Source organism: Poecilia mexicana, unplaced genomic scaffold (assembly GCF_051168715.1).
Source record: "Poecilia mexicana isolate PSO_F unplaced genomic scaffold, ASM5116871v1 scaffold_4, whole genome shotgun sequence".
NCBI lineage: Eukaryota > Metazoa > Chordata > Actinopteri > Cyprinodontiformes > Poeciliidae > Poecilia > Poecilia mexicana.
The window spans coordinates 9,801,625-9,826,116 of NW_028263373.1; the positions used below are offsets into that span (position 1 = coordinate 9,801,625).

The 24,492-nt window shown below is 38.4% G+C and overlaps 2 protein-coding genes and 1 long non-coding RNA gene across 10 annotated transcripts in view; 1 reads left to right on the forward strand and 2 right to left on the reverse strand.

Moving 5' to 3' along the window:
• dot1l (DOT1-like histone H3K79 methyltransferase) overlaps window positions 1-15,615 on the reverse strand; it is a 33,186-nt gene extending 17,571 nt beyond the window's left edge. Inside the window, exons 1-9 of one of the 4 annotated variants that reach the window (XM_014991505.2) lie at window positions 15,152-15,615; window positions 4,615-4,658; window positions 4,374-4,448; window positions 4,134-4,197; window positions 3,572-3,800; window positions 3,376-3,470; window positions 1,887-1,949; window positions 1,723-1,778; window positions 1,126-1,205 (exon numbers count right to left, since the gene is read on the reverse strand). In XM_014991505.2, the coding sequence (XP_014846991.2) occupies window positions 1,126-1,205; window positions 1,723-1,778; window positions 1,887-1,949; window positions 3,376-3,470; window positions 3,572-3,800; window positions 4,134-4,197; window positions 4,374-4,448; window positions 4,615-4,658; window positions 15,152-15,232 (787 nt within the window). In that variant the 5' untranslated portion in view covers window positions 15,233-15,615. Of the gene's footprint in view, window positions 1-1,125; window positions 1,206-1,722; window positions 1,950-3,375; window positions 3,471-3,571; window positions 3,801-4,133; window positions 4,198-4,373; window positions 4,449-4,614; window positions 4,659-15,151 lie in introns of all 4 variants that reach the window. The other 3 variants (XM_088004915.1, XM_088004914.1, XM_088004916.1) reach the window with 3 other exon arrangements.
• Window positions 5,242-7,711, forward strand: LOC148159927 (uncharacterized). 5 transcript variants are annotated; one of them, XR_015762667.1, is made up of 6 exons: window positions 5,242-5,544; window positions 6,537-6,646; window positions 6,736-6,853; window positions 7,034-7,101; window positions 7,176-7,297; window positions 7,397-7,711. It is a non-coding gene; the product is annotated as an uncharacterized LOC148159927 (long non-coding RNA). The 5 variants fall into 5 exon arrangements; XR_015762668.1 differs by having other exon boundaries at window positions 6,558-6,646; XR_015762666.1 differs by lacking the exon at window positions 5,242-5,544 and adding an exon at window positions 5,895-5,958 and having other exon boundaries at window positions 6,558-6,646.
• A 6,318-nt stretch (window positions 15,616-21,933) lies between the features above and the next one.
• ell (elongation factor RNA polymerase II) overlaps window positions 21,934-24,492 on the reverse strand; it is a 39,460-nt gene continuing 36,901 nt past the window's right edge. The window contains exon 12 of the mRNA XM_014991510.2: window positions 21,934-24,436. Within this exon, the coding sequence (XP_014846996.2) occupies window positions 24,332-24,436 (105 nt within the window). The 3' untranslated portion in view covers window positions 21,934-24,331. The remainder of the gene's footprint in view (window positions 24,437-24,492) is intronic.

Sequence of the window (24,492 nt, forward strand, 5' to 3'; positions counted from 1 at the left end):
ACATAAAGATTGGTCAATAGAGTTGACTGGCAGAAATAAACAAAAGTGTTTATGAATAAAGGTACCAGATTTTTGCTTCAAGGTGACAATTTCTTGTTTAGCACATGTTCAGCTTTATAAAAACAGAAGCTAGTTTTAAGACTAGGGCAAATGTCATAAACACTTTTACTTATGTGAATGAATTGTTTTGGTAATCTAAACAGATTCAGCTGAGTCGTAGAGTTGCAAAAGCAGTGGAACATTCAGACTATTTTGTATATTTAAGTAAATCATAAGCCCAAAATCAAATATGTGGTTGCTATATTGTTTGCTGAGGGGAACGTCATCACTCTTCTCTAGAGATCTGCTCTCCCAGTTTACGGCTATGCTTGGACATAAAAACATCTATGAGTGTAATTTATACATGAAAATAATATCATATAGATATGTAATATCTATATATATATATATAACTTATAGATATTACATTCATGCATTTCAGTGGCCATAAAATATTCATTTCTCACGTTTATGTATCGTTGTGAAGTCCATAAAGTGTTTACTGATACAAAAATCAGTTGAATATCTTCTATCTAATTGAAGGAAGTCAGCCCAGATTTAAAAAAAAAACAAAAAAAAACAACAGCTCCCACTGGAGCAGCATCACGCAGGGCACGGACTTCAAAACCACTTGTTGTAAAATAAATGAACTTACCCTTCTTCAAATCGTTCTAATCTGCTGTCAAAATCCTTTTTTACCACAAGAACCAAAATGTTGGAGATCTGATCCACCAGAATCTCTCACTTTGTCTTTTCTCTTGTTCGCCAGCATTTTTAGCAAAAGCCTCTGATATTTACTGAACAAAAACTAAAAAAACAGATCTCTTCGGTTGTGACTACATCTTAGTGTCTCTGAAAACTGACAGGTCTGATACTTTTATGACTCGATCGCAAATGTAGTGGCTATCGATGAAGCGAAATCAGGCTGTCTTCATCTGCCTGTAACGTCCCGCTCTGAGCTAAGTAATATCTTCTTCGGTACTTTAAGTACGATAGCACGGATTTTCACGAAATAAATGTTGAGAAAAAGTTGATTTTGGAAGCCCTGGCTCATCATTGTCCGCAAAGAGTTCATTGAGAACTTACCTTCCTTCATGTTTGCAAAGCGCTCCTTCAGCTGGTGATCTACTTCTGGACCAAAGGCAAAGTTATTCACAAAAATAATACTGGAAAACAGACAGAGAAGTACATATTTTAGAATTTTGGTCCACACAAAGAAAAGTCACATCAATCATTCGTGAAAGAGATTCTAGAAAATAACAGAGCATCATTTTGTACACAGATGAGAGTGACTAAAAAAAACTGTTGATTTCCAAAGATTAATAGACACTGCTAAATCCAGCTATTTGTCACAGTGGTAAAGGGATCTAAATAATCACAAATGAAGACAAGAAGATGAAGAAAAAACAAGCTTACATGTTATTACAAAAATCTACAACTGTCTCAAATATAAATCATGATCACTCCAGCTTGTCTACATGTGTATAAGCAAAAATTATTAACATTTAACTGCATAAAGTACAAATAAATATAATGAACTGAATCTGAACACTAACCCTAACTTTTCCACACTCAAAAAGGAATGAGTTAGACTTCCTTGTAAAGTGAAAAGGAGTCTTCCCTCTGCTGAATTATTAATATTTTTATTGAAGTGTCTGTGAGCAACCCTGTATGGAGCTTTACCTTGTGGTGGCTATCCTTTCTTTCCACTCTTCAGATAGAAAATCGCCTCTCTCCAGCTGAAAAAAAAAACACAATATATAAAAAAAAAACCTGAATACATATTGGAAATAAGATAAATAAATAAATAAAAATCTGTGAAGTAAAACAAATAGCATAGAACTTACTGTGTACTCCCCATGCTTCTTCCCATACCATCTCATCCACTTTTTAAACTCTTTATCCATGGTCTGAAAAAAAAATAAAGAAACAATGTCCAAATCATTAAAATGATAGATTACAGACAGAAAACAAGATTATTTTATTAATATTCTGTGAACTAAATCCAGTCAAATTGCTATTAAAAAGATGCCGGTCATTGAACAACTTTTACAACAATCAGGAGGTGGCTCTCTCCATAAACACTTTGCTTTGGCCACAGTCAAGAAAAGAAAAACCTTCCACAAAAGAGGTAAACCAAACATGGTCATTGCTAAAGAAACTGCCAAGTGCTGACTCAGAGGTCCATCATTGTGTCACTGTAATTGTCTCATCCAGTCTTTTAATAGCACAAATCACTATTTTTCCAGAGACTTGCTATAAACAGTCACCCTAATGTCACTATTTTAAATTATTAACAGCTTAAACAACAAGAGTGTTTGTAAAAGCCTCACACCACCAATCAGCTGATGTCTCATCTGCACCAGAAACCAGGTCTTATGCAAACAGTTTGTAGCGAGACTTATTAACACCACTTGTTGATGAGAAAAAAACAGAGTTTAAGAACCTATTTGGAAATGACCTTTATAGACTGAGTGGATAGTATCGACTGCGAGCGCAGCTCTTTGTGGCGCACTGACCTACTTAAAATCCATGATGGGTGACGTCGAAATAAGCTGCAGGAAGAGAGGGGATGGTGGTATTGTGTTATTCTGACACTAATCCAAATTGTTCTTCTTATTAAAGCACAATGTATTTTCTTTTCTCTTAAATTAGACAAAACAGATTTTAAACATGACTCAGAATTTTTATTAGCTGCTTGTCTTCATAAACCTTCCACTGGCTCTTGACAAAACCGGTTCAGAGTAGGGAATATTGAAACAATTTGTTGACGTGTGCTGGAGCCAGAGTTTGAGGTGGACTGTTGTTCCACAAATCCTCTTCAGTCGAAAGCAAATTTAAACTTTTTTTTTTTTTTTTTTTTTTTTTTTTTGGAAATCACAGCCTCCGAGTCTGGAGGAAGAGCAGAGGCACAGAATGCAAGTTGCTTGAGGTCCAATGTGACATTTCTGGTCAGTGATAACAGGGGGAGCCATTTTATCTGGTGAGTTCTTTAAGCCCAAAGTTAGAGCAACGGTCTACCAGGAAGTTTCAGAACATTTCATGGTTCAACGCCACGCAGCAGCACTGAGGCAGGAACTCATGGAAAAGAAATCTGGATGTTCTGCAGGAAAAATCTAGATCTTATTGGTTTGCTGCAATATTCAAATTATCTGAGTGAACTTTGAGTTTTCATTAGCTGCAGGAGATAATCTTGAAAATTAAATTGACTTTATGACAGGAGTTTAACTTTTTGAATGTAATTTCTTAAATTAACTTATTCAAAACAGTAATCTTCTTTCCCCCTCCCCCCTTAATTGAAAAGTTATTTGAACAGAGTGCTAATTACACAGTTACCTCTGCATAGCTAGCTGGAATGTCTGCTTTCTCTACTCCGTAGTAGTGTTTACAGTTTGTTGCTGCTGCAACCTGCAGCACCACCTGCCCCACTCCTGTAAACAAAACGATTCAATGCTTTATCAAATGTTCTAAAAGTTTAAAAATCAGTGCACTCGTTAGGAATGAAGCATTAATCTAAAGCGGGAAAACCAACCACTGCCAAGGTCAACGAATGTGTCTTCTTCCATCATTTCCATCTCATCGATGATCTGAGCCACCAGGTCGAAGGAGGTCTCTCCGTACACCTCAGGGGAGAAGGGTTCGTAGTTGTTCAGCTTCTCGGGGTCAGTCACTGAGTGGTTGTACACCTGCTGTAGGATATGTCTCAGCAGCCCGTTGGAAGGACGCTTGTTTAGCTTCATGGGCTGAGTAGTCCCCTTCCACTGCAACCAGATTTTGTTTTTTATCAATTAATTTGCCACACATCAGACTGAAGAACATTTCACTGTCTAAAAATACGACACATGTTGAAACTATATGAACAAAACTAAAGACAAAATGACAAAAAACACTAAAGAGTCCTTGCTTTGATATTTAGTTTGAAGTCTTGAAACCCGAATATTAACGGGGGGAGGGGGAATTTATCGGATAACACTCAGCTATAGCTGAGATTGAAAGAAGTCATCACACACAGACACGATATTCCCCACCTGCTTGTGACTAATACTTTCACTCCACCTACAGAGTAGTGAGAAAGTTCCCACATGTAGACTCACCAGCTGGTGGATGCTGTCAATGGCCCTGTTGTACTTGTCACAAAGTCTCTGCATGCTCTCAAAGCTGCAAGAAAGGCAACATGGATCGCATGGTCATCATATGGCGGCGGGATTACGAAGTTCATCTCAGCTTCTCTTCTCTGTAGTTAGCATGACTATTTGGTATTTAATGCTTTTATCAAGGGTTTGGTTTATTTCACATCAATGTCAATTTTGAAAGTGACGCAACCCAAGACTTACCTCTTGGTGTCATAATCGATGAGAACATAATTTTCCATTGCAAGTTTGAGGTCAGGGATTTCCTCACACACCCACCTAGAAAAGAAAAGAAAAAACACCCACCCACACACACACACACACACACACACACACACACCCACACACAAGATTATCACTAAATTGATCGTGACACTTGAGTTGATCGGGAGAACGTGGGTGTGTTCAGTGAGTGGGTGGGGGGACTGCTGGTGATGTCACTTACCGAATGGTCTCGATGATTTCGTGAGCAGCATCGTGGTGTTTATCCTGAAAGACAGAGGCGACGAGGCGTAATGAAACCCCGAACATGACACCATTTGAGATACTGAATTTAATTGGATCACAAATTACCAATGTCGAAATGAGCAGAAAATAATTAAAAGTTCGAGAAAACAACAGTCCAAACAAAAATAAGGGTATTAATTATACAAAACATGGGATGTTGATTATGGTATTTTGCAACTAGAGTGAAATGCCCACAACATCTATTATGTCTGATTCATCCTCTCGTTACAGAAACTCGAAGCAGAAAACACAGCCACTTCAGACATAACGAAAAAGTTACTAAGGACAGACTTGACTTCTCAGGAACGTTTTGTTTTACCAAAATCGAGGTTCTGAGTTATAAACGCTGCGTGACCGCACAAAACAAAACTTAAAGCTGCATAAACAATGTCTCAGAAAACCAAAGCTGAGCATTTTCCAGACTCAATATCAGCGAAGTGTTGAGTCAAAGGAAGAACAAAAGCTGTAAAAACCTTCAAAAAAAAAAAAAAAAGAAAAGAAAAGAAAATGAAAGGCACGTTAGCCATTCATTTAGGTTACCATGTAAATGGGGACATAAACACAGTAAAAAATGCTGGGTTATTTTCATAACCCAATTTCTGGGTTGAAGCTGTTGGGTCATAGGTTGGGTTAGTTTGACCAAATATTGGGTCAAAATTCATAACTCATGAGTTGGGTCAGAAATTTATCGGAAGTCTACATCTTGCACACTTCTGTTGGGCCAGGAGTTGGGTGGGTAGATTTACCCAAACGGTTGGGTTAAAGATGAAACTTGGAAGAAGCCACGCCCCTCTTCACAAGCCTCCATTTTCAACATGACTGTGAACATTGCATAACGGACTTCTCCTCTACTTTGAAATAAGACATGGTAAGTAAAAAGAAGATAAAGTTTCAACGTTAATAGAATTTTATACATAAATTGAATTTATTTCAAACATGTTTGATATTTATTTTTATGGTTATTTGAAATGTTTATTATGGCAGGTTGCTCTGACAAAGAGCTTCGGTGTTGCTACAACACGGATGTTGGGGAAAAATAGATGAAGGGGAAGGGCACAATTTGTCAAGTAAATTAAATTCAGTTTTTAATATAACCTCAATCATATTTGTTCGTAACTTAACATAGTCAAATTTTTAAAAATCGATTTAGTTTTAAAAGAAAAGGTAGTTGACGGTTTGTCCCCTGATTTTTGCAATATGCGCGCGCATCCTCAGCGGGCTGAGGCTACGTGTTCGAACACCAGCAGTAATGGCGGAGGAGAGCGAGCAGAGCTTTAATAATGTGGGTATATTATGCTTTTTGAAAATAAAATAACTTTTGCAAAGTTATTAGGCGATAAATTAGTTGTGTAAACCTGAATTATGCGCTCGGTTTATTAACATATAGTTTAATTACAAACATGCTCGGACGTGTTCGGACTTATCGCTCCCCTCCAGCCGCCGCTCGTCTCGCCCGCTCCGTCAGTTGACCGGGCGGAGCGGCTCGTTAAGCCGAAAGAGAACGACCGTCTCCCGGCACATTGCTTTCAAACTCCCGCTGGTTTTCGGCAACGAATTAAAAGCAAAACTAATACAATATCTAATGTTAATGTTTGCTCATTTTATTATTATTGTTACTATTAATTACAAATACATTTATTTAAAGTTGGTGCTGAAAGTTATTCAGCACTAAGTTTGTGTTAAGTTTTACTTCTAAATTAAATTATATGTGTCATTTTATTTTATTAAGTGCTATATTTATTTTTAGGAACATAAAATTACTCTGAACATTTGAAATTGCTGGCTAATTACAAGTTATTTGCAGCTATAAGATTTCAGTCATTCTTAAAGTTTGATTTGTGATTTTGTCTTTTCTGATAGATTTTGTAATTTTACATCCAGGATCTTCAGGAGAATTAAGCGAAACCCAAACTCCTCGTTCTCAACGAAGACCTTCTGCATGACCAAGAACATGAGTCTGCTCCCTCAAGGTATTGAAGCTCAGAAGAAATGTTCTCTAAAATGTTTTCATGCTTTCTAGTTACTGCAACATTTTAACACTAACTTATGTTTGATACAGAAGGTGATGTAGTCCTGCAGCTGCTGCCAGTACCCCTTCCTGCTCCACCTTACTAATTTGGGAGAAGTTTCAGATCCATCAACCTGGAAATTCAGATGTTTTCATTGATATCCAGCCTGTAAGTCAACCTTCATCTCTGAATAATGCTCAGATCGTTTAAATAAGTGCATCACATTCAATAGTGAGGTTTTGTGTTAAACTAGAATCAGTCAGAAATTAGTTTTTGAGAATGTATCCCTTTACCTTTAAATTCACTAAAGGCCTGTTTTTGTGCTTCTCTCTCTTGTTCTCAACGAAGATCTTTTGTATGGCCAAGAAGAGAAAGGAGCGGCCATCTTCTCAACAACATGAATTTTCTCCCTTAAGGTATTGAAGCTGAAGATATGTTTATAAACTGTTAACATTTAACATTTTAACACAAGCTTATGTTTGCCATGCAGACAAGATGATGTAGCCCTGCAGCTGCTCCCAGTTCTCCTCCCTGTTCCACCTTACACATTTGGGAGAAGAGTTTCAGATCCATCAACCTGGAAGTTCAGAAGGTTTCATTGATATCCAGCCTGTAAGTCAACATTCATCTCTGAATTATGCTCAAATTGTTTGCTGTTTATATAAGTTCATCACTAATGGCCTGTTATTTTCTGTCTTCTCTCTGCATCAGGTTGGGACAAACCTGGTGGTGCATCTACAAAATGTGACAACATGGAACCCATATGTCCTCATGCAGGGAGACAGGCAAAATGCTAAAGTGTCGTTAAAAATGCTCCTTGTTTAATGGCTGAAAGGTTTACTTGTAGTTTGCTTTAAAACAGACTTTTTTTCATTAAATGTTTTCTAATGTGGAGTAACAGATACTTCTGGAGTTGTAGCCAAATGAATTGAAGTGATTTAACTACTTATGTTTTGTAACTTTTGTAAATGAAATCTGCTGGCTCTATATATGTATCATGTGGAAATAAAAGAAGCTTTAAATTCATATGTCTTTTAATCCTTTTTTTATATAGTGAAATTTAAAATAATTTTTTTTAACCCAACTATAGTGGTATAATAACCCTTGTGTTGGGTTATGAATTTCAACCCAATTTTGGGTCAATTTAACCAATTTAAACAAGTCAATTTAACCCAACGTTTGGTTAGTTGCCATGACCCAATGTGCTGGGTCAAACCCTCAACCCAACCCAGTTGGGTTAAAACAACCCAGCGTTGGGTCGGTCCATATTTGACCCAGCGCTGGGTTACGTATTGGGTTATTTTTAACCCAGCAGTTTTTACTGTGAAGGGATGCAAAGTTACCGTTTTGGCCAACCAAAGAGTCCAAATCTGTCTGAAACACCAGATCACCAGAACCAGATAGGCAAAGTTTCCTCTCTTTCCACACCTTTCCATCTCTTTTCTTTCCTTACTCTTAGACATTGTCCCCACCAGACCCTGTGAGTTTTGGCATCTCGCCCACTAAAAATATATATCAGAAGTGGGCATTAAAGGCAACTTGAGTGCATCCAGATGGCCAAATATATTATCAGTATGCACCGCAGCATCTGAAATCCTGCCAAATATCACATCCAAGGGATAGAAAAGTTGCACAGATGGATGTTGCAGAGACGACTGCATTCAGGATATTATACAGCATTATCCAGCACACACACACACACACACACACACACACACACACACACACTGAATCGCCTCACGCAGTGGAGAGAGGTGTTAACACACACATCTCGTATTTAAATGGAGCAGAGTTGTTTCAACACAGTGGGGCCCGCAGAACATTTTATTCATACGTTTATTTATTTATTGGGTTCTACATTTATGTCTTGATTGAAGGAGGTGACTGTATAATTTATATAACCTGGAACCACAACGCTCATTGACATAACTGAACTGAAGGCTGGCTTCACAGTTTAAATTAGAAATGTCGGTTATTGATTGATAAGACTAAAGTTGATTGATAATATCAACCGACTAGTGGACATTTTCTCTCATATCAAGAGGGTCTCTCTTTAACATAAAGGTCAATTTTTTTTTTTTTTATAATATGCTAAATACAAACAAAGAAGCACATTATATTTTAGGAATTTTTTGTGACAGCACAGCTAAATGAGAGCCATTAAGGTGATGACAAGAATTAAGGATCTTGTTGAGCGTTTACATTTCAAACCAGAACTTCATGAAGTGCATTTTCCACCCCACGCCGCACTCTGTTTGGACCGTTTCACTTTCCTGCTCTGGGATGCCTCCGCCATAATTATTTCCCTTCTAACCATCCACTGGTTCCACTTAAGAAACACCAGCAGCGCCCTCTTCTGGATAGTGGCCACACTACAACACTAAAGGAAGGACTGTGTAAACGGAAGTTATTACTCTAACTGAACTCATTTTGATCTAATTAGCCAATATTTGACAATCAATTGCATTGTTTGAGTCCCTAGTTTAAATACATTATTTTAATGTTTATATCAGTAACTGGGACAGCAGTGTTTTCTTTAGATGTTGGATGAGGCCTTTTAGGTCTCCGCCCAAAACCAGATGGGCCAGAAGCCAACTGTAAGGAAGCATCAACAGACACACAGATGAGGACGTATAGGAGGAAAAAACAGGATGAAACCAGATGAACCAGATCAATCATTTAATTAAGACTTTTTTTACATGGGCTTGGTTCTAACACCACCTCTTATTCTCCAACAGTCAGAGCAAGCAGCACGCATATCAAAACACAGTCAGCGATGTGTTCATGCTCTGTGGGTGAGATAACGAATCTCAACTACTGTGGGTGGAACATGTTTTTAAAGAGACGGTTCTGTAGTTAGCTGCAACAAAATCAAGACGAAAACCTCACCAGGAAATTTGGAACAAACACTTTAATACAGATATTGATGCAACAAGCCTTTTTGTTCTAGGAATACAGCAGAGCGGGTGCAGTTGCACATCTTCCGCCCTGCAGTCCTGGCCATATGGACAAGTGAGGAGGGAGAGAGAGGACAGAGGAAGTGTTTCCCTTTGAAAACAGGAGGAGAGCAGAGTATGGCTTCAGAACTCCACATGAATCAGCTGCTTCTAATTCAACTCATGACAACAAGTCCCGATATAAAACAGACCAGGAGTATATTGAATTCCTGACATTCTCGGCTCCACGAGACACGAGAGCGTGCATGCAGTTTAACGTGGAGGCGGAAAATGCGAGTGACTCAGGAACCCAAGAAAACTCATTTGGTGCATATTTTGATAACGAAATAAACGGACTGACTGAGGAAACTGAAAGAACTAGATTGACGAGGTAGACTACAGTGTGGGCGGAGGGAAAGGAACTACAAAGAGACCCCACTCAGGCATTCGGAGAAGTTCAGCGCTTTCAGTCAACACAGAGCGTCTCACCGTAGTTACTATAAATGTGCACTTACACCACTAAAAACACCTCAAAAATGTTCCCAGCTTTGCTTTCCGTTTCTACTGAATGAGCGAACTGCTCCAGCTTCTGACATGCAGACAGCTACTTAGAAATACTACAGAGAGAAAAAAAAAACAATTCTCTTTCACGGCAAAAATGAATAGCAAATGGAAACGGACTGGTTAGAAATCAACAGATCGCAAAGAACATGGAATAAAACACAAAAGGGAGCTGTTTCTTATCATGAGCTCTAAAAGCTGAAAACAGTCTTAGCAAGTCTCCACAGTCACATAATTTTAAAATTCATAACCTATTTTGTAGTTCATGATATTGAGTGTACAATGCTTTTGTTAGTCTAAATAATTGCAAGTGTATTGGCAGATACTTGCAGCTCTTAGTGTGTGTTTACACTAAATCTGATCTGATTTTCTTTACGTTTTTTTTTCTGTACACGATTACCCTGAAAACACATGGAAATGTGTTAATAATTACTAAAAAAGACTTGAATTACTCAAACAAGCTTTATTATGAAGTGAAACATAAAAAAATGAAAGAGGGTAACATCACAGCTTAAATATACCATGAGTACATTTTTCCACAGGTTTTGGTTTTAAACGAATCATAAGCAAGCATTGGAAAAAATAAAACGCATACACTAAAAGTGCATCTCTTTATAACCAAGGAATGGATACAGAGTAAATTAACTGAGGCAAATGCAAACCTTATTTGTACAAGCACTGTCCCAATTAATGTGTCTATTTCTTTGTGGTACTTTTAGGAAGTGAAAGAGCCAGTTACTGAGATTAAAAACTTTTTGTAAAAATTGTTGACCAAAACAATTTTTACACCTGGAAGGGGAAAAATAAAAGATACCAACTGTACAACATTTTCTAGCTTTTTTTTTTATAGCCGCTGATTAAAAACCAAATTCCACTGCTTCGGTGTAATAAACAAACAATTAAGTTTAGATTTGTCAGTCACAGTCTGTGCACCGTTTCGGTCAGTTGTGCTTTAACAAGCAGAGATGATATTCAAATTGCAATTCGAAACAATTCATTTCAGCAGAAAGCAACTTAATTTGCTGTTTAATTTGATCCAGAGTTACAAAACCAAGTAATCGACTCAAACTGATGACGACTATGGTTAACAGATGAGTTCCAGTCAAGCACAATACATTTTTATTCAAAATATGATTTATGTGAATCTTTGCAAAGTGTTGCTTTTTCCATCGCCAATTGTGCTACTTTGGTGGTGCAATGTGGCAGCTTAACTCATAGGAGAGATGATGACTCAAGCTTGAGACTTTGAGTCGAGTCACAAAAATAAGAGAGTTCAGACACACCTTAGATCTGTGACCTATAGACCGTGGACTCCAGGTAAAAGACTCTAGTCTTTGTAACAGAGTCTATCTCATGTGATGAAGAGTGAAAGGAAGCAATAGACAGCATCTGCTGTACAGGTTTTATAGTGAAAGGATGTCCTTCATCTTATTTTTAGAGCAGTGTTTGTGCTTGACAGACTCTACAGTCTACAGCGTTAGATCCATAGCCAAAAAGACTTTTTCAGACTGTTTTTTTTTTGTCACCTGTCATCTTTGCTATGAATACTTGAAGATTTAAACTTAAAATTTTACAGCAATATCACTCATCCACAACTCTAAACTTTTATCAAAATCAAGTATGGCTTTGACAGACACAGTTTCAGTCATGTTTCTGATTTCCAATCCATCTTTTTTGCTTCATCCAACTTTCTACGCAGAACATGGTGCCTCTCTTAAACTTAAAAGTGCAACTTTAATCAAAAATTGGTGTCATCTTCTAACACTGTGTGTGTACTTCTCTCTCTTAAAAAGGATTGACCCATAGCACAGTTGAGTGGGTGGATGCCCCTTTGAGTGTATGCTCTCAAAGCTCCCCAGCTTTCAACCTAATTTTTAGATGCACTTCAAAGAAAATAGTTCCAAAAGAGGCAAAAAGAAAAGTGCACTCTTTTTTTGTTCCACCCAGCAAAATCTAAAGTTAGAAATACTAGCAGCGTCTGAGCTTTTCTGTAGGAGGAACAGAGCTCGGGTTTCATCCAGAGTGCAGTCAGGCTGAGCCCGTCGCTTGTGCTGACCCACTGACCCACTTTCTGTCTCTTGTTCCAGAACACTGCCAAGGGGAGCAAGAAAAGACGGAGAGGACGAAATAAGAATACAAGAAAAGGTTAACAAAAAAAGGCGCAACTTTCATAAAAACTACAAACTGTCGGGACCGGAGAGCCACAGAGAGGATGGGAAACGGGACAGTTTTGAGGCCAGGCACAGCAGCTACAGCTAAGCGCTAACGGCTCGGAGTTCCCAGCTTCCCGCTCAATACTGCCCGCCTCTACTACGCAAAACGTCCGCCAAACATAAAACCTGCATGCACACACAAACTTTTCTACAGCTACTAACGACATCTACACACCAGATGTACTATATGCATCGTACCGCATGTGACATTTACACTCACGGCATCAAGCCAGGCGGCTAAAAAGCAGCATGAACTAAAGGCTTTCTTGAGAAAAATTTTAATTTGTATAGTAGATATAAACCCTCGAGTTCAGAAGCTGTAAGCGGTATGCAAAGGCATGAAAATGACTGTGTGCAGCAGAAAGAGAAGCAGTAGGGGGAGGTCACCTGCTAAAACGAAGACAGCACACAGCAACACCAGCAGCGGGCTGCTGCTAAAAATAAACACTGTCTGACAAGCCAGAGACAAAACGACCATAAGACCCTCCCCTCTCCCTCCCAGCTGTGGCGCTGACTGATGCATGTTCTACTCCGCCTGTGCACGCAACGCAGAGCAAACCCTTCAGTCAATCTCCTGTCAAATCAGAGTGACGCACGGTGGGCACAGGGGCTTCATGCCGCACACCGTTTCCCTCTGTTACTCATGCGGCCCACAAGAACAAATGACTGAAGCGGGCTTACACCCGACCACTACTCTGACTCAAAACAACCAAACAGTAGCGTGAATTTGCACAAACTAAGCTAAAGAGCTCTCCTCGCACCTCTTCAGAGATGAGCGACGCGCCTACAAAGACGAGGAAGTCAACTGAACTCGAACGGGTAGTTTCACACTTTGAATATAGAATTAAAAGTATGTAAAAAAAAAAAAAAAAAAGCTGCATAAATATTTCAGTGAGGGTGAGTGGCCAACGAACAATGTAGCGTGTGTTTAACAGCACTGAGACACCAGTGTCTCTTTTAGATGTCGTTTGAGGCCTCCTACTGCCTCCACCCAAAACCAGATGGAAACAGGAGCTGCAACACTTCGGAGGAGGTGGACTTCATATGGAAGCGTTTACAAATGCACACATGGTGTGGAGATGGGAGCGAACACAAAAACAAGGGTTAAACTGGACAAACATATCTGGACTTGGTCCTAACCATGCGCCGTGTTCTCCAACAATCGGAGCAAGAGCATTAAAAGCCAGTCAGCAATGTGTTTGTTGTCTGTGAGACAGTGACTAGTCTTAAATTAAGTGGGTGTGGAACATGTTTTTACTAAAGAGGCTCTTTAGTGAACAGCAATAAATTTAACGAAAGAAAACCTAACAAGTAAGTTTGATTGGAACAAACACTACAGAACAAATATTGGAACAAGGCTTTGCTTTCTAATAATATAGCACAGACCTGACCATATGGACAAGTCAGGAGGGCGAAGAGAGAGAGAGTGAGGGAGTGCTTTCCTCTAAAAACATGAGGCGATCGCCTTATGAATCAACTCCATGTTCAAGAATCCCATAACGAAAACAAAAAAATCAGCTGTTCCTAATTTTAATCCATGGCAACTAGCCTCCATGTAAACAGCTATCACGCAGATTGGAAAAGACATTACATTCCTGACATTCCTGGATTTTGAGTTCATCCTTAAAACACGGGACTGTGCAAGTTGACTAAAAGTGGAGGCAGCAAACGCTAATGACTCAGTAAAAAAATATATATACATATTCTGATCACGAAATAAACGGACCGACTGTCGAAACTGAAAGAACTTGATTGACTAGATAGACTACGCTGTGGGTGGAGAGAGATAAACTACAAAGAGACCCTATCCAGGCATTCAGAGAAACTCAGCGCTGGCTGTCTCATCATACTTACTATAAATCTGAACTTGAGCCACTAAAAACACAACTGTTGCCAGCTTCTTTTCCGCTTCTGTTGAAAGAGTGAGCTGCTACCAGCTCCTGATATGCAGACACATACATGGAAGCCCAGCTGAGATGAAAAACTGCTTTTCTCTAGCATAAGGAGCGCTGCATGAGAAAAGCTAGACAAGACATCAACTGTTCACAGAGTTTAAAATATAAAACAAATGAGTAGTTCTTAGTCATAGCGATGTTACTAAATGGCATAAAAAGAATATGACAACAGCAATGACATAAATAAAGATCGATATCAGAGACCCTGTACACTCGTCAAAACAACATTCATTCATTTGGTGTTTTGCTGAATAGGCAGGAAGTTGTTTTGACCAAAACCAGAAGTCAGAGGCTAAAATTAATTTTTTCTATGCATGAAGTACAACCAGATCTATGCTGGTTTTACAAATCAAACATGGAAAAGAGAGATTAATGTTAGAAATACTGATGTCCGATCATGTTACGAGTAAAAACACATATCAGAAGAGGAAAACCAGATGAGAGTTAAATGATCTTAAACGGGAATAACACTCTGGTTCGATCATTTTAGACAATATTTCTATCTGACAGTGTTCAACTGAATGTCACCGGTTACTACACCCAAATAACCTCGTTACTAAACCTAAACTACAATTACATCTCCTGTAGCATAGAATGTAAAATGTTTTGTTTTCAAAAATCTAACGGCAAACGGGAGAAAAACAATCTGCAACTGTCAGATCAGTGTGTCCCAAGTCCCCGGACGAGCCACATCTTCTTCAGTTACCCAGGGTTAGCCAAGGGCTAACATAGCTAACAAAGACAACATCAAGAGACTAAACAGAAATTTGTCCCAGCTTGGTGCTGAAGGGCATCACTTACGTATACTGGTAACGGCCAGGGATAACCAGCGGGTTCCGCTCCAACCGGCGATTTGAGCTTTAGCTCCAGCTTTTCTCCCATTCTCCACTCTGATAGAGAGCTAACTAGCTCCTGACTGCTCTGTTAGCCAGCTGCTCGATAAGCGAGCGACTCACAACGGGAACATTTTGTAAGGGGGTAAAAACGGCAAAAACTTGAAAAATAAAAACGACCTCCACACTCGCTACGGGAAAAATACACACGCGATGCAGTCAGGTGTGTACAAGAATCCCGCTCGTTTGAATATTATTAATAAAACGCCTATTATGTGCTCACTGGCAGGAACATCTCGTCCGTTTCGCCGCCATCTTGCCCGGCATGAATAAATATGGCAGGAGGCCACTGGCACGAGAGGAGGACTGTGACGACTGCGCTTGGGCCAAAAAGCAACGTGCACGAGCGCCATACAACTGTTTCCGAACTGCGTGAGAGACGTGACATCACAACTACTTTATTTGCGTGAAGCTGAAATATTTCACAATGTGTAATTTCCATCCACTTAAAGTAATAAAATCTGATAATTAAAAACATAAAACAACAAACTTGAAACCAGCTGCAAATTCCGTCGAGTGAAAGTTTCTTTACTTATTATCCTGCCCATTAAATATATTTTTATATAAGAGCCATAAATAATAATAATAATAATAATAATAATAATAATAATAATAATAATAATAATAATAAGATATATTAGAGGTAAATGTGTCAGCCAAAAAATTGGGGGGAAAAAGAACAATTTTATTAAAAACAAAACAACCTACAAAATCATCAAATAAACAAATTTAGACTAAAATACCAAACCAGAAAACACAATAACACAGTGAATATGCTTTGTGAACAAATCAAAAAGAAATTAATCTAGCTTATTTATATAATGACAGTGTTACCAATACAATCTAAAGATCGATATGTATGAGTTTATACATCAAATCAGTCTTTGTTGTTCCGGTACGACACATCCATAGTGCAACTGAATCACATTTTCAAATCAATGCAGACAAAGTCAGCTGATCATTTGTCAGTTGGTAAAAAGCTATCCACAGACCACTAGTTTACACACTAGTTACTAACTCTGTTGCTAATCCCTGCTCATGAACAAGTTGGGGCAGTGAAGATACAAGGACTGGGACATTCCAGAAAACATAAGGAAACACTGGATTTTTGGAAACGTGTTTTAATTTTGGCAACAAAGCAGAATTCTGACCAAGACATCATGAAATGTTCCACATTTATGTATTTTTAAGACAATATTCTAATAACAATATCACAAACTTTAAACAGTGTGTTGCAAATAGTTTACAGATGAGATCATGTTGATCATAAATCCGATGGTAAGTTCGAAGCATGTGGTGCCTGTTTGTTGATCTGTTCAACGCTTTTAATTTTCTAAAGCACATATCGTTGCTGTCATGTTGGTGTGAGCAAAGGGCCCATTAGCCTGGTTTAGAAGCTACTTTTCAGACAGATCACATTGTCCTTCTCCAGGTGGAAATTAAAAATTTTAAAAGGAGCCCCCCCCCGAGGCCTAATCTCTGCTCCCCTTTAATTTTTCATTTTATAAATGAAAAATTTATAAAATGCTCCCCTTTAATTTTTCATTTTATAAATAACACAGAGAAGAAATATACTGTCATTCCAACACATCGGAATGACAGTTTACAGTATAAATGCAAACTGCAACTATGCAGATGGCACCATACATGCTTTACTCAGTTGACAATATTCTCAGGCAATGTTGTTTGCGCGTCAGCTGCCTTCCAGTTGCTGCAGGCTTTGCCATTTAACTTAAAGGACATTATTAATATAAAAAATAAAACCACATTTAATTAAGTATCATTTTATTGAACTCATTCCCTCTTTAGATAATGTATTGTGAGAGAGAGAGAGAGACCGTACTGAAAAAATCTTATTCTTCAAATATTAGTGTATCTGGCCGAATGGTTGTTTGTCTAAAGAGAATACTAAGCATGCAGCCAAAAAGTCTGAAAGTTAGACTGTGCTTTTGTTGTCAAAATAGGCTCAGTCTTAATTTATCGGTAAAGAAAAACTTGTATAGGCTGCATCTTTACATTTTCTCACTGCACTCTGACCAGTTTGTAATACAGAACCCATCACTGTCCAACTTCTTGTTAGACAAACTATTTACTTCCTTCATGTAAATTTTTATTTGTTTTACATTCTAACGTTAATGTCAAACTACAACAAATAGGCCAAATGTTATGACCACCTGCCAAGTAATGTGCTCATGCCGGTTTTGCTATCGAAACAGCTCTGATCTGTTTAGATGTGGCCTCCGCTTGACTCGTGAAGGTGCGCTTTGCTGTGGTATTTGGCACCGAGACGTTGTTAGCCCCAAATCTATCACGTTCTGCAAGTTGCCAGACTGGCCCTCCATGGATTGGACTTGTTCAGATGCTCCATTGGATTGAGATTTGGACAATTTGGAGGCCAACTCAGCATGGTGTGCATTTCAAACAATTATTGTTGACCCAAAGCAAAAATATATATACAACAGGACACTTTATCCTGATGAAAGAGGCTAACGCCGTCAAGGAAACATGTTTTTGTCCTTACTGGTCTGTGAATATACCGTCCCATACGCAACAAACTAATCTACAGTGTTGCTGATGCATTTCTCTCAGCGCAGCCTCAATGCACCTTGGCACAGGCTCTCCGTTGCTTCTTTTTGACAGCTTGGAGTGGCAAGAGTGGCCTTTAAACTGTAAACAATCTGTTTTGGTCTGACTTCAGCATTTTTGATCATATTCTACGCTGAGCTGTTGCAACAGACAGAGAAATCCCAGACGACAGCAACACTCATGCAGAAGAAGCTAACCAGGTCAAGGGAAGCACAGAATGATTAAGGTACGTAAAAAAGATAAATGGAAGTTCCAGAGAAGGAAATATTGAGCAACCCAAAGCTGAAACATTCCTATAAAACATGTAGAAATACTATAGATGTTATCAGTCTGTGTGAAGTGTAATCGGGTTGTGAGAAGGTTACTGGGAGAAAAGTCAGTAAAAAAATAAAATAAAATACAGAGGCCAGCTCTCACCCTTATTTTACTTGATACTTTTCATAATGAAGAAAAATTCATGAAGGAATTCAATAAAGTCAGCACTTTAACCTTATTGAGCTCAGTAGAGGGTACATGGACGACCTTTGGAAAATGCAAACACAAGAAGAAGGGATCAATGTGCTTGATCAAAGGTCACAGCAGGGAACTATCGCACACAAAAAAAAAAAGTTAAACCTTGCAAAACAAATACTGAAGTCAGTTCTGGCAGCTTCCAGTGTTGCAATAGTTTACCGTTACAACAGATATCTGCTACAAAATCTTTAATTTTACCAAATAAATTGGACAAAAAAAAAAGAAAAAAAAAAAAGAAGAAGTTAAAATTCAAATTAGGTCAGTGGCAATCTGTTTTTCTACTTGACGCAACTCCAAAACACCGTAATGTGTTTTTCCAATCGTCAACTCGACCAGTAGAGTAAATCAGGCGCAGCTCTTCTCACGGGCAGTTTTGTAGGTTGATCAAAATCAACAGCATTAACAACTTTGCGCAGCTGCTATTGATAATGAACACTTCCAGCATCTGCACGAAATTGATGAGTCATGCATTTGTGAAGCAATTTAGGGCGATTAAATAAACTGTGCTCAGTGCCGCACAACAGCACACAATTTGGATGCTATATTAATTCACTAGAGGTTATCTGCACAGCTGTAAAACATCCACAATGAGGTGGGTTTCATTTTAATAATCTGCTGCTCACCAAAACCTTGTCTTTTCATGGACGATCGCAGATTTTGCAGCAAAAGGCCATAGATTTGATGGCAAGCGGATAAATAAGAATGACAGACATTAGGGAGAATTTTTATTTATTTCTTTTAAAGAAGCTGACTAATTTAGGTTGCTAAACTAGAACAGAGTCAGTATTGTTTAGTGGGTTCAGTCATGTGCAGCTGCGACGTGAACTCAGATTGTAGCTCATCATATAAACACTGGGAGCATCTATGAAAGATATGATTTACTCAAACATTTCAAAACACTAGCATCATCAATCTAGTATTGTTTCACTTCCGAGTTACAAATAAGTTCAAATCAGATGTGAACGTGACTTCGTGAACATAAAAATACACTGAAATGTAATCCACACAGACAAACGGGGGCTCACAACAGTGAAAGCCTCACGTCAAACGATCAAGATTAATAGAAAGGTAATATGTATGGGGGTTGGGGGACACAATGTAAGGAGAATACAAAGTGGGCACAAAGGTTTAGATCTTCCACACACTCAAAGCTTGGCTACAAATTACTGAAGCAGATTGTGATACAATCCCAGTTAAATTACCAGCAGTCAAACCTGGCAGTTTGGGGTCTCATTGATGCAATGCAATGCTTTGTGTTGAAATGCTGAGAGAAGCACTGCTACTGGCTCTTTTATATAAAAAAAAAAGTAAGAAAAAAAAATCAATTTGTCATGCTGTATTAGGACCTTTTGTAAAGAACTATTTAGCCTGGCCCCTGTCTAAGAGTTGAGAAACTTCACGACGACGTCCCAGAGCTTTACCCTTCTAACTGCAGTCACATGTATATGCATGGGCTTTTACTAATGCTTTAAAATATGTGAATAGATAGAAATGTCCTTGCTTGCAAGCTGTACATGAGAGGAAAATGTTTTTTTTTTTTTATCATTACTTATTTGCTGTGTCAAAATCGATGTTTGTTTTCCTTTAAACTCCAGCAAAGTAACCCAAAGTCTAATGTACAGTTACAAATTCAGTTGCACAAACAGAAACCAGCACAGAAATCCAGACAAAAATAAATCCTGTCTGACAACTAAAAAAAAGAAAAATCTTGGAAACACGGAAGGGGAGGGGAGCTCTGCTGTGTGTGTGTGTGTAAACATGTCAGTATGCATGGCGCTGTATGTTGGGGAGAAAGAAATGGCAGCCTGCCACGGTGAACTCGCTGACCGGGCCCCCTTCGACTCCCCGAGCTGCTCGGAGGCCAACTTTGGGACGGGAGCCAGAGTAGCAGGGCTCAGGCACGGCACAGCCAAGTGGAGCACAAGTTAAAGTGAAGATTTCTGGGATCTGTGTCGGATTACAGCGAGGCTTGTCCTCTGCATCGCATCTTTTGCTTCCAACAGCAAAAGATGCAAAGTTTTGCTAAATAAAAAAAAAACAAAACACAAAAACATTTATGGGCTGTGAGAAAATGAGGCTGCTCAGATATGTATCCATGTACACCAGAGAGGTAAACAGTAGTCTTTTTGTTCTGGGGTCAATAATTTGTTACGTCTTACCACTGCACTCAAGATGCAGCAGTGAAGGAGACTGGAGGTAATTTTAAGTTTCATGTGTAAACCAACACTCGCAGGAACAAAACTGATGTGACAAAGGCTACAATGGGAAACTGCTGCCATCTACAGGAAATGAGTTGTAACAACATTCTCCTCACAGTGATTTTAAACGGGTAAGTCAGTTTTGAAAGCAGAGCTTGAAAAAAATGTTTTATTTTATTTTATTTTATTGGAGTTAAAAGAATAGGACATCTAAAGACCATCATCTCAAGTAAAAAAAAAAAAAAAAAAAAGTTGTGCATCCTCTGCATACATCGCATCTTTACCCATTTTGTTGCAGCCAGAAACATCAATGTATTAATTGAGTATTTAAGTAATATACCGAAACAAAGTAGAACTTGATTTTGGAATGACAGGAATTTTATGGTTCCAATAATGTGTCCGGAAGTGAGCCCTGCATTTATATGCAAATCCTCATCATTCTGGTACCCCTAAATAAACTCCAGAGGAAGGCATTAATCAGCAAGATTAAAACAAAAGACTAACCACACCTGGCAGGTCAGGGATATAGTTATAGAGAAGTTTAACTATAGGAAATCTCAGAACTGCTCAATCCATCATCCAATCCTCAAAATATTTATGTGGCTCTCCAAACACAGCAAAAGAACGGTAAACGTTTTGTTCCTCCTGCAATTGACGCTGTAATGTTTAAGGACGATGTTTTTAAAAAGAAATGTACATCTTCTTGAAAGGAAAATGCTTGGTACAACACACAGACATGGGCCAAGCCATTTGTTTAACCTCTGCTGAAAACGGCATGGGTTTCGTTTCTGATGCTGAGAATAACCTGGCAAACAAATTAAAAATCAATCCACCTAAACAGTCAGGAAACTGAACACCCTTCTTTTAGGCAAAGATAAATTATTCTTTCCTATTTTGATTGCCTAAAATATTGATTGTGATTATTTCTGAGTGGGGAAAAAAAAATCACAAAAAAAATTAAAAATAAAAATATGTTTCTAATAACGATTAAAAGAAAATTTGGCCTCGGCTCATTCAACCCAATTTTGGCCCGAGTAAAAAAAATGTTTATGCACCACTGGTTTAAATCGAAAGCATTTTCATGCGTTACAACTGTGGCAAGACATGAAAACATATGATCACAAATTTTCTTTCATTCAGACTGAACTTTTTCTTAAATAAAAAAATATATACTTTTTTCCCCTTCCGTTATATGTTCTTTTGTGCATCAGAGAAAATCCCAAATTACATTGTAATTTGTGGTTGAAAATGACAAGATGAGGAAAAAGTTCAAGGGGAATTAATTCATTTTGCAAGGCACTATACATTTAGTTTTCAAAATCCATAAAAAATTAGGGGGTCTTTAATTGTGTGAAATTAAATGCCTAACTGTGAAAATAAATACAACAACCAGTTCTGATTTTCCCACATGAGGGTGTTAAAGAGTTTTATTGAAACAAAAATCACTTTAAGTCCCAGTCCCTTATCGTTCTCAAAAGGAAAAAGAAGAAAAGAAAAAAAAAAAAAAAAAGTAGAAGCAGCATACTTTGGATTTTAGCTGTGATATTTCATGACTAATCTTCAAAGCCCTCCTTGCTTTCACAGCAGCATGTGTATCATCAAGAAACAGAACTATACAACAGGTCATTTTGGCACAATCAGCTCATAACAGTGTCACTGTGCTGGCATGTCTTCACTGACAAGTTTGCTCTCCACTGGCTCAAAACATCTTGCATCCATCAACTCATCTGCAATGGATCTGGAGCCGTAACAGAGATGCGCTACAAACCAAACACAGCAACAATGAGGACAAAGGCATTCCTTGTTAAACAGCTGTGGTTCTGGGTTAAAGTGAAGTGTCGACTGCTCACGTCTCCGATCCAAAACCCGGATCCAGCGGCACATGATCCAACACCGTTCTGATAAAAGTTGATGTAGTGTTAACAGAAGAAAAAACTAAAAAAAAACTAAAAAAAAAAAAAAAAAAAATCAAAGTGAGCATTTTCTGACTTCCTCTCGACGTGTTGTGCAGAGCTATAAATTATGCAGAGTGAAGAAATGAAACAGGAAGTAAAAAAAAAAATAAAATACTGTAAGATCCTTCTTTGCCAACATTTGGTGAAAGCACTTTGTGCCATTTCGCTTGATAGGCGCTTTGGTTTAACATGCTGGTCTGAGCCACGGCCAACCGATTACGCGCCAATTCAGCCGGACGATGCCTTTGCTTGGATTTTGATGTTCTTGGGCAGTTTTTTCTTCTTCTTTTTTTTTTTAAACCAAGTAAAGATAAAAGACTGCTCATTGTAACATTCATTTAGCATGCATTCTGAGATACAGAAAAAAGTGTCTTTAGGACAACCCCTCCCACCCCAGTAACAGCAAGATCAGGAGAGAGAAAGTGCTGATTTGCAATATTCACATAAAAAGATCAATACAAGAAATGAATTCAGCGGATGAAGTCGACTCGCTTCTCGAAAAGGCTTCTCCGAGGACGTTAGCGGGTTCGGGCGAGACGTTTTCAGGAACCAATCATTGTTGACATCACGTTCTGAAAAGGCAAAAAGAAAAAAAAAAAAAAAACACTCGGCGCTCCTTCGACGTGAAGGATCGGGACGATGGACAACGATGGCTTCGTCTTAACAGTCATTTTAATGGGACTAGAAAGGGGGTCAAACTAAAGACAACCCCCCCGCACCCCCCAAAAAAAAATAAAATAAAAGAATCTCTCTTTTTAGATACAGTAAATGTTTAAACACAAATGATGATCATATAGGTTTAAAAGATATGAGATCTGATCTGAAAAATAACTTCTTTCAAACAACTTTAAGTCGTATGTTGCTACAAAAGCCTGAAAGAGTACCAATTAGGAGCCGACGCGTGGCCTGGTAGGAAACACTGCTGTAAGGAGCACCGCAGAACGACTCGACGGGGAAGAGACCGCTTCCAAGAAAATAAATCTACATTCCAAGGGTGACTGAGAACTTCTTCCCCCCTCTGTTAAGACATCTCCACGATTTTTAGAAAAGCCAAACACAAAAACCAGTGTCCGACTCTGTGCATTTCTGTTTGTTTTTTGATTCAAATACTAATTTCTGCATCTCTACAAAGAGAAAGAATACTATTGCCAACACTGACAATTAGAAGGGAAAGGCAGCTTCTGAATAGTAAAATACTGGCAGACAATCATAATCTGAGGACACAAAAAAAGAGACAGCATTTTTTTTTAAGCACTGATTTGATTTTGTTTCTTTTTAAAGGAGTGTAAAATAATTTCACCCCCACCAACAAAGTTAAATGACGAAAAATAAATAGGAAACTAAAAAGATTCAGCTTTGCGAGCAATACAATTATGTGAAGAAAACTCATGAGCTAGTCACTATTTCTTTTTTTTTTTTTTTTAAGTGTTCAAAAACTAATTTTGGTGTACAATCTGCAGTTTTCATCTCAGAGTTCAAATTCATCCAGTTTCAAAAGCAGGAAAAATTATTTGGAAAATCTCCCATGAAAGTAGGAATATTTCACAATAAACTCTCAAGACTCTGTTGCGCATTAAAGGCAGGGTCGGCTGCTGAAGAGCAATATTTATGGATCCACTTTTATCTACGCTCAGACCTGGCCCACATCCTTAAGAAAAAAAAACAAAAAACAATAGGGAAAGGTTAAGGAAAAAGAGATCATGTGTCCTGCCTCGCCCCAACACATGGGATTTGTCCTTTCGTGACATTTCTTTTTAGTGGAAGAGGAATCCAGAGTTTTCCCTTTATCTGCCCGGTTTCCAGGGATAACAGGGAAACGGACTCTAGTGACTACGTTTAAAGTTGCTGATGATCGTACTCCGCGATAAGTTTCTTTATATGAGCCAGTTTCTTGTGTAGATGTTCACAGCGGTTCTTCTCTTGGCTATAATTTGGATTAGTCTGTGAAGACAGAAGCGCAGCGTCACAGCCTGATCAGACTCACATTTTCTTCAAAT